We start from the raw sequence: 16763 nt of genomic DNA, 5'->3' as shown, positions 1-16763 counted from the left end.
CTTTGTGTCCACCCTGTTAGTTTTTGCTGTGACTGCAATTCATTGATATTTGGAACTTGGGACTGTATTAGGAGATTCCTAGAAAACATAGGTAAAGAATAATTTCTTTATTATATAAAATTTCAAAACCTAAAAATGAAACTACATCATCTAACTCATCTCATCGTTTGTACTTGACAGATTTTTGTGCTTCACTTGATGAAAGTTATACTATGAGTTGCCATCTCAATCTCCAACCTAGTGGAAGAGATTCAGCAAACCAGTTAGTTTACTGTCAGTCCTTCATCACTGTTCATAACATTTCATCAGAATGTTTTCAGTAAGTTTCTCCCAAGAATGGCTGAACCATAGAGAATAGAAAGGCCCCAGGTTTGCATTGAATGAATAAATCTCAAACAAAAACAGAATTACCTGGAAAAACTCAGCAGGTCTGGCAGCATCGGCGGAGAAGAAAAGAGTTGACGTTTCGAGTCCTCATGACCCTTCGACAGAACTTGCGTTCGAGTCCAAGAAAGAGTTGAAATATAAGCTGGTTTAAGGTGTGTGTGTGGGGGGCGGAGAGATAGAGAGACAAAGAGGTGGAGGGGGGGTGGGGGTGTGTGGTTGTAGGGACAAACAAGCAGTGATAGAAGCAGATCATCAAAAGTTGTCAACGACAATAGTACAATAGAACACATAGGTGTTAAAATTAAAGTTGGTGATATTATCTAAACGAATGTGCTAATTAAGAATGGATGGTAGGGCACTCAAGGTATAGCTCTAGTGGGGGTTTTTTCATATATAATGGAAATAGGTGGGAAAAGGAAAATCTTTATAATTTATTGGAAAAAAAAGGGAAGGGGGAAACAGAAAGGGGGTGGGGATGGGGGAGGGAGCTTACGACCTACAGTTGTTGAATTCAATATTCAGTCCAGAAGGCTGTAAAGTCCCTAGTCGGAAGATGAGGTGTTGTTCCTCCAGTTTGCGTTGGGCTTCACTGGAACAATGCAGCAAGCCAAGGACAGACATGTGGGCAAGAGAGCAGGGTGGAGTGTTGAAATGGCAAGCGACAGGGAGGTTTGGGTCATTCTTGCGGACAGACCGCAGGTGTTCTGCAAAGCGGTCGCCCAGTTTACGTTTCGTCTCTCCAATGTAGAGGAGACCACATTGGGAGCAACGGATGCAGTAGACTAAGTTGGGGGAAATGCAAGTGAAATGCTGCTTCACTTGAAAGGAGTGTTTGGGTCCTTGGACGGTGAGGAGAGAGGAAGTGAAGGGGCAGGTATTGCATTTTTTGCGTGGGCATGGGGTGGTGCCATAGGAGGGGGTTGAGGAGTAGGGGGTGATGGAGGAGTGGACCAGGGTGTCCCGGAGGGAGCGATCCCTACGGAATGCCGATAAGGGGGGTGAAGGGAAGATGTGTTTGGTGGTGGCATCATGCTGGAGTTGGCGGAAATGGCGGAGGATGATCCTTTGAATGCGGAGGCTGGTGGGGTGATAAGTGAGGACAAGGGGGACCCTATCATGTTTCTGGGAGGGAGGAGAAGGCGTGAGGGCGGATGCGCGGGAGATGGGCCGGACACGGTTGAGGGCCCTGTCAACGACCGTGGGTAGAAAACCTCGGTTAAGGAAGAAGGAGGACATGTCAGAGGAACTGTTTTTGAATGTAGCATCATCGGAACAGATGCGAAGTGGGCAGTAGCAGGGAGGTGACAACTGACTTCAGTCTCCTCCCCCATCCCCACCCCCAACTCAAATTAGGGAGGGTAAGATAGGCTAGATTTCCAGTCCTAATGGCCATTCAACCTGCATTGAAGTTGATGAAGAATAACATTGAGCTGGGTGCAAGTCTGGCAATCCACCCAGTTCCATTGGTTCCCCACCCAACAATTTTGGCTAAAATCACCCCCTGTTTGTGAAGACTTGAATGAGAATAGGTTAATCTGAGACAGTAGTTCAACATCTGCTGGCTAACAGATGAAGGGGCTTGGCTAAAACTGACAAAAAGTTTTAGATGCCAGAGCCAGAAAGTGTTCTTCACTCAAAGAATAATTGGTTCCTGGAATAATCTTTAAGGTAGGACAGTTGAAGCAGACGTCTCACACTCATCCTGGGGTCAGTTAGATGGAGTGATGTGGAAATGTGGATCTTTAGTCTAGATGAATAGGCAAAAATGGGCAAATTGCCTTCCTTATTAGAATTAATCTTGCGATCATAGAATGTTCCAGCACAGGAAATGGCCATTTGACCCAACAAGTTTGCATCAGCAGCAATGGTCCACCTCGATTGATCCCATTTTCCTGTTCACTCTCTAAGCCCTTTAATGTTCCTTTTTTTGGATCTTACATGTCCACCTGAAAGAGCAGTCAAGGCCTTGGTTTTATGTCCTCCCTGTATACAGAACTGGAGCATCAGGCTAGATTTTGTGCTCAGTTCTCTGGTGTGGGGCTTGAACTCACGACTTTCTGGTTCTGAGAAGAGAGCGTCAGCTGACAGCTATTAAGATAGGAAGGATTCACTGAAGGAGCAAAGTTGAATTTTGAAAAAAACTGCTCTCTCTGATTAAAAGGCAGATGTTTCTCTACCACGATGGGAGCATGAGAATGACCGGAGTGAATTATTGTTAATTGAAGCACCAGCTGTTCTTGGTTTTATTCAGTTAAAATTAATAGACTGCAGATCATGAGATACTAGTGCCTGTATCTGTGATGTTCATGTCTACCATACCCAGCTCTTATACCCAGTGCTGAAGTGGAGTATCTCTCCTGAGGTATTGCTATTTAAGTTGCATTCTGTCCAATTCTTAGCTGTAGCACTTCTCCAATTTCAATCACTTCAACATTGATAGCCAGACCTTCAGCTGTCCCCACTCAGAATTCCACCCCTAAATCTCTCTGCACCGCTATGTCTTTTTTCTCCTTTAACATGGAAACAACACATAAAGATTTACGGCACAGAAGGGGGCCATTTGGCTCATCCTGTCCATGCTGGCTGAAAAAGAGAGATCCAGTCTAATCTCACTTTACAGCTCTCAGCCCATAGCCCTGCATGTTACAGCACCTGCAAGTGCATGTCCAAGAATTTTTAAATGCTGTGAGGGTTTCTGCCTTTACCACCACTTCCGAGCAGTGAGTTCCAGATCCCCGCCATCCGCTGAGTGAATAAATTCCTCCTCAAGTCCCCCCAGTCCTTCAACAAAATGCTTTACAACTAAGCCCTGTGGCCTTTGACATCTCCACTAAGGGAAATAAGCGCTTCCTATGCACCCTAACTAGATCCCTCATAACTGTATACGCATCAATTAAATCTCCCTCCAGCCTTCACTGTTCCAGAGGAAACAAGCTCAGCCTATGTAATCCAATTAAAGACCCTCCTTAAATCCTTCTCTTTGACCATACTTTTGGTAACCTTTTCTTAATATTTCCTTCTGCAGCTCAAAGTCAAATTGTATTTGATAACACTCCTGTTATGCACTTGGAGTATTTTATCCTCTAAAAAGTGCTGTATAAATTCAAGTGGTTATCGTTGCTGTGTTCTGGATGGGGAGATACTCGACGAGCAGAATATCACGTTCACCCACCGGTGGGTTTGTAGGTGGGGGAGGGAGTCTAAAATTTCTCAGATGCCCTTCCCACCGGGTTTCCACCTGCTCTGACCTCTCAGCAATTTTCCGCTTGAATGGCCGAGGCCTATGCTGGCTCGCCCACCCTTGCCCCAGTTGAGGCCCTTGAGTGGCCAATTATTGATCTCTTAAGAACCTTTCCCCTTCAAGCCTCAATTTTCAGGCTGGTGGGGTGAGGGTGGGGTTGCGGGGGGGGGAGGGGGGGTAGTTCAGGAACAAGGGGGTGTAGCCTGAAAGTAAATTGGGTTTAGACCTCAGGTGGGAAAGGGGGCAGGGGATGCCTCCATCAGCAGCCCCCTTTAACATCACACACCCTCCCCACCCCCGCTCACCCCCCCACCCCATAAGGCCTAGTCACCTCAGATCCTCCCAACTTCCCCCCAACTCCCGGCCTCTCCACTGACACCCCAACTCCCCTCTGTCCACTCCCCCAGGCCTCACCTACCTAATCTCCCCTCCCTAAGGTCCCCAGAATGTACCTGGTCCTGGGCTCCTGGGATTTATTCCCTGGGGACTGCTTGCAGTCCTGTCTACTGCAGGTTCTGGAGCTGCAAGGACTAGACAGCTGCTGGCAAATCAGATTGGCTGGCAACTTTCTGAGGTGGGACTTCCTTCTGTGTGGGGAACAGAAGGCTTACCTCCGGCCAACTCACGTCGTTGGAGTGTTAAATGGCTTCCGGGCAGGTAGTATCGGCGGGGACTCTTCAGATGGGAAGGGAAACCCTATCATCCTAAAAATCCAGGCCAATGCAAATTAACACAGTGTGTTCACTGTTGTACACTTTCAGATCAAGGTTGCCATGTTATCATTTTGCCCTGGAGAATATTGGTCCCATTGGTCACCTGTGTGAGAATCTTTATTATAATCTTTTCAGTGGCCTTTGCAATACACTAATTTAAGTATCAAATGGATCCAAGCATTCACCACTTTGTAAAGAATTCAGTTATAATGAAAGATTTAACCTGTAATTCTCCTAATTGCTTTAATTTTTAAAAGGGAACAGTTACGAAGAAATCTCATGAGTACATTATCCATTCCCTGTCCCTTCATATTTGCACAATATCAATGTCTTTAAGATAAAGGCTGAAATCATAGGTGAATTGCAAAGACTTAGGGTTGTTTTTAAATCATCAGATTGGTTACCTGACATCCAGTACTGCGTGAGCAGAAAGTTCCTCTAATTAAATGTTGTGAAGACTGAAGTTTTTGTTTTTGGTCCTCGCTCCAAACTCCAACCACCAACTATCAACTCCATCCCTCTCCCTGGCAACAGTCTGAGATTTAAGCCAGTTAGTTAGTAACCTTGGTGTGAGCTTCTGACCTCATATTCCTGCCATCATTACGACTGCCCATTTCCAACATATTGATTGTAAACTTTTTTTTTTAAATCTTCCCTCCCTATCTCAGTAATCTCCTCCGCACCCTCAACTGAGATAACTGCCCACCTCTATTTCTAGCCTCGTGTTCATCCCTGATTTTAATCATTCCATGATTGGAATATCTTCCCTACACCTCTCCCCATCTCTATCTTGCTTTCCTCCTTCAAGACACCCCTTAAAATCTACCTCTTTGACCAAGCTTTTAGTCACCTGACTTAATCTCTCCATATGCATCTGGGTATCATATTTTGGTTTATAATGCTCCTATGGAGTGCCTTGGGACGTTTTGTAATGTTAAAGGTGCTTTATAAATATAAGTTGTGGTTGTTGCTCAGTGTAGCAACACGATGAGTAGAACATGAAGAAGAAATGTCACAGAGGTGATCTGATAGAAGTGAAGGGGTTACATAACTGATTCCCAAAATTTTCCATCACTGGGATTTTTCTCATGTGATGCCTGGGTCTGTTGTAGATTAATCGATAGAGATTAATTTCTGTGATTAGCCAACAGCTCGATGATTGTCATATCATAGGACCGCCAGCCTGGTAGAAGTTGAATTAGATCGACCTTGCTCTTACTTCATTTACAATATCCTATGTTTCCACAGGAACTGTACTCCAGATTTGCTCCATGATCAGGGGCTGGAGGATGTGACTGTAAGTGAGGTAGGGATGGGGATCAGAATGTAACAATGAAGAAGCCTCATCCTTTGCAATTGTCCAATAGGTTTGAGGCCCTTGTAGCTTGTACGGTTAAGAGCGGGGGCTGCAGGGGCGATGACCAACCTGACCATAGCACTGTGGCACTGGGGTCCATTTAAGTGGGGGTAGTAAAAAGGAATTTAATTGTATTAGAAGACAGTATATTTGGAGGATATAGACACTGTTCACTGCAGCTGGGAGCGTCAGTCCCAAAGGCTGTGTTGCCTGACCTGTGCCAGGGTTGAGAACATCACCTCGGGGCTGGAGCGGAACTTGAAGTTGGAGGGGAAGGATCAAATTGCCGTGGTCCATGTGGGACCAGTAACATAGATAGGACATCCTGGGGCTGCATCGGCTCAAGAGGGCAGCTCATCACCACCTTCTTAAGGGCAATTAGGGATGGGCAATAAATGCTGGCCTAGCCAGCGAAGAGCACATCCCATAACAAAAAATAAAGCTGTGTGTTCGTTAATATGGCACATCAGAGATTGAAGCACTGGGCAAGCTTGGGTCACTCATCTCAATTAAACTTTGGCATCCCACGCAGGTCTCAAGATGTTACACATCTGCGATGCCATCTTGATCGCCTCGGTGTGCGTGTTAGTGTCTCAGGGACAAGGCGGCATCAGCCACCATGCTAGCAGGGCATGAAAAATATGAAAAAAACCTTAAAGTTTCTGTACATTCCATCTTCTGAGCTTCACTTTCTTCCCCCTTGAATCATTAATGTCTTTCAGGGAGAAAGCAAAAGCACATATGGACCCAGGGCACAATGCTGCCTTGATCTAACTGAATGATGGAGTGGGCTCGAAGGGCTGAATGGCCTACCCCGTGCTCCTATTTCTTATGTTCTTATATACATATGTACAAAGTATAGCCCAGACTAAGTGCTAGCTCCATGCTGACTTCTGCACAAATCTCCTGATAAAGTCTACTTCATATCCTAACCTTTCTGCTCTCAGCTCTGCTGTCACGTGACTCTTTACTTTGATATTTAAAAAATATTTTAAAAAGTAAAGGGTTAACAAAGTGTGTGTTGGTCCTGTAGAAAGCTTGTCTGGGGAATTAATAACGGAGCATAAAGAAATGGCAGATGAATTGAACGGGCATTTTGGATCGGTCTTCATTATCGAGGATATGAGTAACAACCCAGAAATAGCTGTAAATCAGGAAATGGGAGGGAGGGAGGAACTCAGTAAAACTGCCATCACCAAGGGAGTGGTACTGAGAAAATTGTTGGAACTGAGGGCTGACAAGTTCCCATGTCCTAGAGTCTTAAAATAAGTGGCTAGAGAGGTAGTTACTGCATTGGTTTTAATTTTCCAAAATCCCCTAGATTCTGGGAAGGTTCCATTAGATTAAGTTTTACTCTCCATATGCCTGGATGAGTGCAGCTCCAACAACACTCAAGAAGCTTGACACCATCCAGGACAAAGCAGCCCACTTGATTGGCACCCCTTCCACAAATATTCACTCCCTCCACCACCATTGAACAGTGGCAGTAGCGTGTACCATCGACATTTAAGAGCCTGAGGGGTCTTGACTGGGTGAATGTGGAGTGTAAGGACTTCCAAAATGCGTTTACTACAGTTCCACACAACAGGCTTGTGAGGAAAGTTATAGATCATGGAATAGAAGGGACAGTAGCAACACGGGTACAAAATTGGTTGAGGGATAGGAAACAGAGAGTACTGGTTAATGGGTATTTTTTGGGCTGGAAGAAGGTTTGAAGTGGAGTTCCCCAGGGGTTGGTATTGGGACTTGATTTTCTTGATATTATTGCCCATCTCTAATTGCCCTTGAGAAGGTGGTGGTGAGCTGCCTTATGAACTGCTGCAGTCCATGTGGTGTAGGTACACCCACAGTGCTGTTAGGGAGGGAGTTCTATGTTTTTGACCCAGTGACAGTGAAGGAACTTCAACATATTTCCAAGTCAGGATGATGAAAGACTTGGAGGGGAATGATCTAGGCATTGGTGTGCAGGGGACAATTTCAATGCTTGCCGACAACGCAGGACTTGGGAGAATTGTAAACTGTGAGGATGACAGTGTAGAACTTCAAAAGGACATTGACACATTGGTGGAGTGGGCAGATAGGTAGCAGATGAAGTTCAATGCGGAGAAGTGTGAGGTGATATACCTTGGTACAAAGAACATGGAAAGACAGTATAAAATAAAGGATACTATTCTAAAGGCTGTGCAGGAGCAGAGAGACCTGGGTGTATATGTACATAACTCATTAAAGGTGGCAGGGCAGGTAGAGAGAGCTGTTTCTAAAGCATACAGTATTCTAGGCTTCATTAATAGGGGCATAGAATACAAGAGCAGGGAGGTTATGATGAACTTATATAAGACACTGGGTAGACTTCAGATGGAGAATTGTGTACAGTTCTCGGTGCCAGACTATAGGAAGGATGTAAACGCATGGAGAGAGTGCAGAAGAGGTTTATGGGAATGGTTCCAGGGATGAGACACTTCAGATATGAGGAAAGAATGGAGAGGTTGGGATTGTTTTCCTTGGAGAGGAGAAGGTTAAGAGGAGACTTGAAAGAAGTTTTCAAAATCATGAGGGGTCTGGACAGAGTTGATAGGGAGAAACTGTTCCTGCTCATAAATGTATCAAGAACCAGAGGGCACAGTTTTAAAGTGTTTTGCAAAAGAAGAAAATGCGAGGTGAGAAAACTATCTTTCCCACAGCGAGTTGATAGGGTTTGGAATGCACTGCCTGGAAGTGTGGTGGAGGCAGGTTCGATTGAGGCATTCAAGAGGGAATTGGATGATTATTTAAATAGAAACAATGTGCAGGGGTATGGGGAAAAGGCAGGAGATTGGCAACAAGTTAAAATGCTCAGAGAGCCGGTACAGACACGATGGACCGAATGGCCTCCTTCTACACAGTCACCATTCTGTGATTCTGTAAAAACAATGTAAAAACAGATTGAGATTTTTCTGCTCCTTTACCATGTTAGGAGTGAGGAGTGAGCCTGAGAGGTGAGGGAGCAGCCACGGCAGATGGAGAGTGAGGTAAAGGGAAAATACTGCGGATGCTGGAAATGTGAAACAAAAACAAAAAATGCTGCATAAGCTCAGCAGGTCTGACAGCATCTGTGGAGAGAAAGACAGGGTTAACATTTCGAGTAGGTGACTTTGCCTTTCCCTCCACAGATGCTGTCAGACCTGCTGAGTTTTTCCAGCATTTTTTGTTTTTGTACCAGATGGACAGTATTCGTATTGCAAACAACATTCATTTCCTTTCAAGGGTAATCTGCAAATAAGGGCAGCCTTTTCTCTAGAGGAATGGACAAGCATGAAATCAGTGGAAAGAATTGCCTTGTCTAAGTGGCAATAGGTTCCGAAAAGAGCGACATTATGATTTGAAACTGAGTGTGCGTGACTGTGAGAGGCAGTGCTTGATATGGGCTGGCAGCATATGGATTTAGTAAACATACTTACCTGGCAGGGGAGAAACAATGATCATGAAGTTCGGGTTCCCAGGGTGAGGCTATCCCATTGTGTGCTGACTCCTGCAATGTCCCCAAATGTGGGATACTTGACTGCAAAATTTGTGCTAGTGGGGGATTGTGTACGTGCTTTACCCTGATTTACAAATTATAGAACAGAGCTTACAGTTTGAATTATTCAGACTTCAGCAAGGGTTTTTCTTCTAAGCTGTCATGCTCAAGCTAATTAACCCACCAACTCACTCAATTCAATCTTCATACTTCATCCAAAGAACTGCAGAGACTTCATTGTAAACAAAGAGCAGGGAAAGCAGCTGATTGGTGAGTTGGATTGGTGAGTATTTCTAATCTTGAAAGTAAAATTAAGGTCTATAGTTTGTGTTTAGGTCTCTAGTATTTATTTTCTCTTTCTTAAAAATAGGTATAAGATCGATACCTGTGTAAAATAATTAATTACAATAAAGTGTAAAGACGGGGATACTGGAGTAATTCATCCATAAATTAAATAAACTAAGTTAGATACGGCAGAAGGGATGATGTGTTGCTGCTGCAGTATGTGGGATCTGATGTTGTACTTGTCCCCGGTGTTGCGAAGGATGGGTCTGGTCACGCTGCCGCGGAACGCTCCAAGTAGTTGGACCGTGCCGGACCACCTGTCCCTCGTGGAAAAATTTGTGCACAGAAACACCTTTGACCACAAGTCCATCAGGCGGTGGTCGGCACGTAATGTTTTAGAGGCCCCGAGGGCAAAGGAGATTGTATTGAAGCACCTCAGAGTGCAACATGAGCTATGTAGATAACTTGAATACCATTGCACTGTCTGACTGTCTGTAATGACCATATTGAAATGTCTGCAATATTCATTGATTGTATTGAAGCACCTCATGATCTTTGTGGAAAAGTTGAATATGATTGCACTTTTTGTGATGGCCATTTAGAAATGTTTTGTAATGTTCTTTCAGATATGTTATGAATAAAGTAGAAACTCTATTTATTACCTGCTGCTCTTGGTGTTCAGTCTACATTTAGCCCTCTGCAATACGTTCATGGCATGTCTATCTACTGGTTTGATGATAACCATGAAATGAGGGCTGTGCCGGGCTGTGAGATTGTGGTGGAATACAATCCTGCTGCTGCTGATGGCTCACTGCACTTCATAGATACCCAGTTTTGGGACCTGTCCTTAGTCTACTTCCCTAGTGATGATTAACATGGTGAAGTACTCATTCATCAGTTGGGAGGAGAGTGGTAGTTTTCTTTGAACTTGTTTGACCTGAAGCCATGGGACTCCATGGAGACAATATTGAGACTTCCCCACCTGCCAGTGGGATGGGACATACCCTGGGATGGTGATGGAGGGGTCTGGGATGTTTCCAGATTGATACGATTCAGTGAGTATCACAGCTACTTGACCAGCCTGTGGGGCAGCTCTCCTCACTTGAGTACTTATCCTTAGACCTTGGTAAGAGAGACTTTATAGATTTCACTGGGCTGAGATCACCTTAATCTTATTCTGACACAATGCCAGGATTGTCCAGATCTATCTGATTTCCCTCTTATTATTAGACTTTTCAGTGATTGTTTTTCATTGTTTGCCCAGCCACTTCAGAGGGCAGTTCAGTGTCAACAACGTTGTGTGGGATTGGAGTCACATGTAGACTGGACCAGGCTGTTGTAGCAGGTTCCCTTCCCTGAAAGACAATATTTGGGTTTTTTAGGACAACCTGAAAATTTTCATGTTTTTATTTTGATTGTGTTCAAAAATTCCAAAATTTATTAAATTCAGTTTCACAACATGGAGTGGTTGAGGTGAATAGCATAGACGCCTTTAAGGGGAAACTAGATAAGCACATGAGGGAGAAAGGAACAGAAGGATATGCTGTCCTAACCTCTATTTTTAACTGGCATTTTTGAGATGCAACTCTAAATTCAGGAGTCAGACCACCAGTTCTCAAGAGGTTTTGAATTAAACTAAATGAAACATTTTATTAAGTTACAATACATTAAACATATATACATTGCTGCAAATCACTACTGTCATAACTTTTGACAAATTCCCAAACTAATCTCCATTAAGGCAACAGCACCCATAGGCTTAATCAGGCAGGAGGCAAAGCATTTTCACCTTACAAATTCAAAACGAGGTTCCTCACACTTTGGTTCCTGTGGAGACAGTTGTAGGCTTACAGCTACTTTGATCTTATATTGCCTCTGCCCGCACATACGAAACTGCTATCAGTCATATCCAGCACATCTCGTTGAATGTAAATTCCCATTGTGTCACCAGACTCTGTAAGCTCCACCTCTTCTAACAATAGAAAACCTTCATAGTACCAATGTTATGCGTAATATAAACATATTGCTTGGTCTCTGCTAGCTAGGTACCAGATTTCACCCCATTTCTTGAATGCTTTATTCAAAAAATGCAAATGCACTCTACCTCTTTTATATCTCAGAACTAATACACATTAAAGCACCCAGACTAGCTGGCTTTAATCCAATTTATACACACGCACAGACTAAACTTCTATTTTAAAAGAAAAATATTTTCCAATAATATTATATCCATCAATAGCTTCATGACAATCAGCACCACAGCAATTTGGCTGCCATACCTGGAAAAATCTCTTTTCGTGCCTTCATTATAGATGTTATCTGAAGGCATCCATCTTTCCAAAAAACCTGGGCTTGGATTTGATAGTTTTGCACAGCACTGTGGCTGGCAGCTGAATTTGGGATGTGCAGTCTGAGCGAGTGCAGTGTATCTAATTTCCCAGGATCAACCAGAACCCTTCAATCAGCTACACTGAAGCAATAGTTTCCTTAGCTTCTAGCCCTTCCTGCCCAATGTGTTTCCTTCAAATAATTTTGGAAAGCAAGGGGAGAAATTTCAAAATCTCCATTGAATTAATATTTCTCCTGAGTGTTTTTTATATCAAACACATAGCCTGGGGTAAAACTGGTCTTTGCCAGCACAAATCGAGCTCACTGTGCATTGACAGCCCATTTTACCCGACTGCCTTTTCCATTGTCCTCATGGTGCCTGGGAAGATGGGGACTGAGCAGAGGAAAGAAAGTAGCCACATTTCTGCTCCAGGTCACTATCCAGTGTCCCTGGTGGAAACAGAGAGAGTGTGACAGTCAAGTGAGGAAAAGGAACGGACTTGCATCTGATCCCCCACACAGGGGGATAGCAGACTGGCACTCACTATGGAACAGTTTCTAACTGAGGAGTCAGCACCTTCAGCAAAGGAGGGGAGGGAGTTGTTTTGATGTTATTGCCGAGCTTTAGCGAAATTTTACTTTTCCCATCTTTCTGGTCTTACCGTACCTTGATGAGGCTTTGCTTCCCTATGACAGACTTGAGATAGTCGGTGTAGTTTAACTTCAAACAGTTTATTAAGAACCATTTACAAAGACCTCAGGGTAAGCACCTGGTATTCAGGATAAAGACTATTCTGCATCGAGCTCTCTTGGTCATCTGATTATTGATGTCACAGTTACATCATTATCATCATCATGGTCTCATTAACATAACTATTAACCCATTACTCTACATCTCTCCACAAGTATAATCTCAAATCTTACATTCTTTTATTAAATTATTTACATTACATTTTCCAAGCTCTGTAAACCTCCTGTACTGAGTACCGGTTCTGTCCAACTCCTACGCCTCCCCCCGGCTCCCCCCAAGTCACTGCCCCCCGAGTCTTCAATCTTCAACTGTGTCTTCACTCTCTTGCAGGACGTTGTGGACGTTTGTGTTCGCTTGTCTTTTTCCTGGAAGACAAACACATTGGTGGAGCGGGAAAGCAGATTCTGACGGCTGCTGCTATCTGTGCCGTGATCCTTACTATAATTTGCCTGTAAGGGTTATGAAACCCATTCAATGTAAGACTGCTTCAAGAGGGAAAACTTCAGGACATGGACAATCACACTCTCTTCAATAGGAGGAGATTAAACTAAGATTCTGCTTGGGATCTTCTGCTCTTCACACTAAAGGCTCGCAGCTCGCAGGACCAGAGCTGGCCGCCCAGGCTACCTTGTTGCAAGTCGGGCCGGGCCGGGCCTCTGGGCTGTGAGTCAGGCCAGGCCGGGTCTCTGGGCTGCGAGTCAGGTCAGGCAGGGCCTCCGGGCTGTGGGCCTAGTCACACCGGGCCTCCGAGCTGGTTTGGACTGGATCTCCATGCTGCAAACCGGGTTGGAATGGGCGTGCTGCGAGCCCAGCACAGCGGACCTCCATGCTGCAAGCTGTGCCGGGTCAGGCCTCTGTGCTGGGAGCGATACCAGGCCGGGTGTCCATACTGCAAGCCGGGCGGGGCATCCGTGCTCTGAGCCGCGCCAGTCCAGGGGCTGCGAGCTGGGCCAGGCCTCCTGAACAGGCCGGGCTGGGTCTGCATCCGCCTGGACAGACCGGGCCTGCATCCTCCCGGACGGGCGAGGCCAGGCTGGGCCGGGACTGTGTCCTCCTGGACGGGCTGGGCCTGGCCTGAGTCCTCCCAGACGGGCCTGCGTTCTCCCAGCCGGGCTGGGACGGACCTGCACCCTCCCAGATAGGCAGGGCCGAGTCTGCGTCTTCCTGGACGTTCTGGGCCTGGCCTGAGTCCTCCCAGAAGGGCCGGGCCTGTGTCCTCCGGGACGGTCCTGCATCCTCCCGAACCTCCCAGGCCGGGCCTGCATCCTCCCGGACTTGAGCGGCCGGGCCTGCGTCCTCCTGGGCGATCCAGACCACGCCGGGCCTGCGTCCTCCCGGATGGGCCGGCCTGCGTCCTACCAGATGGGCCTCCGCCCTCCCGGATGGGGTGGGCCGGGCCTGCGCCTTCCCAGACGGGCCGGACCTGTGTTTTCCTGGACAGTCCTCCTTCCTCCCGGATGGGCCGGGCCAGGACTGTGTCCTCCCAGACGGTCCTGGGTGTTTTTGAATGGGCCAGGCCGGGTCAGCGTTCTACCGGACAGGCCAGGCTGCGTCCTCCCAGACGTGCTGGGCCTGTGTCCTCCCGGACAGGCCAGGCTACGTCCTCAAGGATGGGCTGGGCCCGTCATGCATCCTCCCAGACTTGCCCAGCTGGGCCTGCATCCTCCCGGACGGGCCAGGTCGGGCTGGGACTGCGCCCTCCCAAACGGGCTGGGCCAGGACTGCTTCCTCTCTGATGGACCTGGGTCCGCCCAGACGGACCGGGCCGGGCCTGCGTCCTGCCGGAAGGGCCGGGCCTGCGTCCTCCCAGACGGGCCTGCGTTCTCCCAGACGGGCTGGGCCGGGCGTGCGACCTTCTGGATGGACCTGCATCCTCCCAGATGGGCAGGGCCGGGTCTGCGTCTTCCCGGACGTTCCAGGCATGGCCTGAGTCCTCCCAGACGGGCCGGGCATGTGTCCCTCCAGACGGGCCTGCGTCCTCCTGGACGGACTCGCGTCCTCCAGGAAGGGCCGGTCTGTGTCCTCCCAGATGGGCCAGGCCCGTCTTGAATCCTGCCGGACTTGACTGGCCGGGCTTGCATCCTCCCGGATAAGCAAGGCCGAGCCTGGCCTGTGTCCTCCCGGTAGGGTCGGGCCTGCGTCCTCCCGGACCGGTGGGCCCATCGTGTCCTCCTGGACTTGCCTGGCCGGGCCTGCATCCTCCCAGACGGGCCGGGCCGGGCCTGCGTCCTCTCGGACGGTCCTGCGCCCTCCCAAACCTGCCGGGCTGGGTCTGTGTCCTCCTGGATGTTCCGGGCCTGTCCTAAGTCCTCCCGGAAGGGCCAGGCCCGTCATGTGTCCTCCCGGACTTGACCTGCGTCATCCAGGACGAGCCAAGCTGGGCCAGGCCTGCATCCTCCTGGACACGCCAAGCTGAGCCTGCATCCTGCCGGACTGGGCGGGCATGCGTCCTCCCAGACGGACCTGTGTCCTCCCAAATGGGCCTGGCCGGGCCTGCGTCCTCCTGGACGGGCCGAGCCTGAGTCCTCCTCGACGGGCCGGACCTGCGTCCTCCCGGATGGGCGAGGCCAGGCCGCGCCAGGTCTGTGTTCTCCTGCATGGGCCGTGCCTGCATCCTCCTGGATGGGCCTGCGTCCGCACAAACCTGCCGGGCCGAGTCTGTGTCCTCCCGGACAGACCTGCGTACTCCCGAACCTGCCGGGCTGGGCCTGCGTCCTCTTGGACGGGCTGGGCCGGGCCTGCGTCTTCCCAGATGGGCCGGACCTGCGTTTTCTTGGACAGTCCTGCTTCCTCCTGGATGGGCCGGGACAGGACTGCGTCCCCCTGGACGGTCCTGGGTCTTTTTGAATGGGCTGGGACTGGCCTGCGTTCCACCGGATGGGCCTGCATCCTCCCGGAAGGGCCGGGCCTGCGTCCTCACGGACAGGCCGGGCCCATCATGCGCCCACCCGGACTTGCCCAGCCAGGTCTGCACCTCCCGGACGTTCCGGGCCTGGCCTGAGTCCGCCTGGACTTGACCGGCAGGGCCTACATCCTCCTGGACGAGCTTGCGTCCTCCTGGATAGGCCAGGCAGGGCCTGCATCCCCCCGGATGGGCCGGGCTGTGCCTGCGTTATTCTGGACGGACCTGCACCTCCCAGATGGGCTGGGCCGGGCCTGCGTCGTATCGGACGGTCCTGCGCCCTCCCAAACCTGCCGGGCTGGATCTGTGTCCTCCCAGACTTTCCGGGCCTGGCCTAAGTCCACCCAGAAGGGCTGGGCCTGAGTACTCCCGCACAGACCGGGCCGGGCCTGCATCCCCCTGGATGGGCCTGCGTCTGCCCAGACGGGCCGGGACAGGCCTGCGTCCTCTCAGACGGTCCTGCGCCCTCCCAAACCTGCCGGGCTGGATCTGCGTCCTCCCAGAAGGGCCAGGCTGGGCCTGCGTCCTCTCAGACGGTCCTGCGCCCTCCCGAACTTGCCGGGCTGGGTCTGTGTCCTCCTGGATGTTCCGGACCTGTCCTAAGTCCTCCCGGAAGGGCCAGGCCTGCGTCCTCCCGGACGGGCCTGGCTGGGCCTGCGTCCTCCCGGACAGGCCGAGCCGAGCCTGCATCCTGCCGGACTGGGCGGGACTGCGTCCTCCCAGACGGAACTGTGTCCTCCCAAATGGGCCTGGCTGGGCCTGCGACCTCCCGGACGATACAGGGTCCTTTCAAACAGGCCGGCCTGGGCCTGCATCCTCCCGGACAGGCTGGGCCGGGCCTGCGTCTTATCGGATTGGCCGGGCCTGCGTCCTCCCGGACGGGCCGGGCGTGCGTCCTCTCGGACGGTCCTGCGCCCTCCCGAACCTGCCGGGCTGGGCCTGTGTCCTCCTGGACGTTCCGGGCCTGTCCTAAGTCCTCCCGGACGGGCCTGGCTGGGCCTGAGTCCTCACGGACGGAATGGCATCCTCGCAGAAGGAACGGGCCAGGTCTGCATCCTCCCGGACTGGCAGGACCCATCATGCGTCCTCTCGGATTTGCCCGGCTGGGCCTGCATCCTCCCGGACGGGCCAGGCCGGGCCTTTGTCCTCCCGGATGGTCGTGCTTCCTCCTGGATGGGCTGGGCCAGGCCTGTGTCGTCCCGAATGTGCTGGGCCAGGTCTGCGTCCTCCCAGATTGGACAGGCCGGGCCGGGCCTGTGTCCTCCCGGACAGACCTGCGTCCTCCCAGACGGGCCAGGCCGGG

General features: G+C 49.6%; 1 protein-coding gene and 1 pseudogene across 1 annotated transcript; one reads left to right on the top strand and one right to left on the bottom strand.

The window, feature by feature from the left end:
* The first annotated feature begins 9127 nt into the window (after positions 1-9127).
* On the top strand, positions 9128-9282 carry LOC121292058 (annotated as a pseudogene).
* Positions 9283-13404: 4122 nt separating this feature from the next.
* Positions 13405-14892, bottom strand: LOC121291298 (collagen alpha-1(I) chain-like). Its single transcript, XM_041212370.1, has 2 exons — positions 14205-14892; positions 13405-14051 (listed from the first exon to the last, which is right to left on the bottom strand). The coding sequence occupies exons 1-2, from the start codon at positions 14890-14892 to the stop codon at positions 13405-13407; spliced, it is 1335 nt and encodes a 444-aa protein (XP_041068304.1).
* Between the last annotated feature and the right edge of the window lie 1871 nt (positions 14893-16763).

The sequence above is a fragment of the Carcharodon carcharias genome, chromosome 19 (genome assembly GCF_017639515.1).
Source record: "Carcharodon carcharias isolate sCarCar2 chromosome 19, sCarCar2.pri, whole genome shotgun sequence".
NCBI classification, from domain to species: domain Eukaryota; kingdom Metazoa; phylum Chordata; class Chondrichthyes; order Lamniformes; family Lamnidae; genus Carcharodon; species Carcharodon carcharias.
This window is presented reverse-complemented; position numbering and strand designations above follow the sequence as displayed.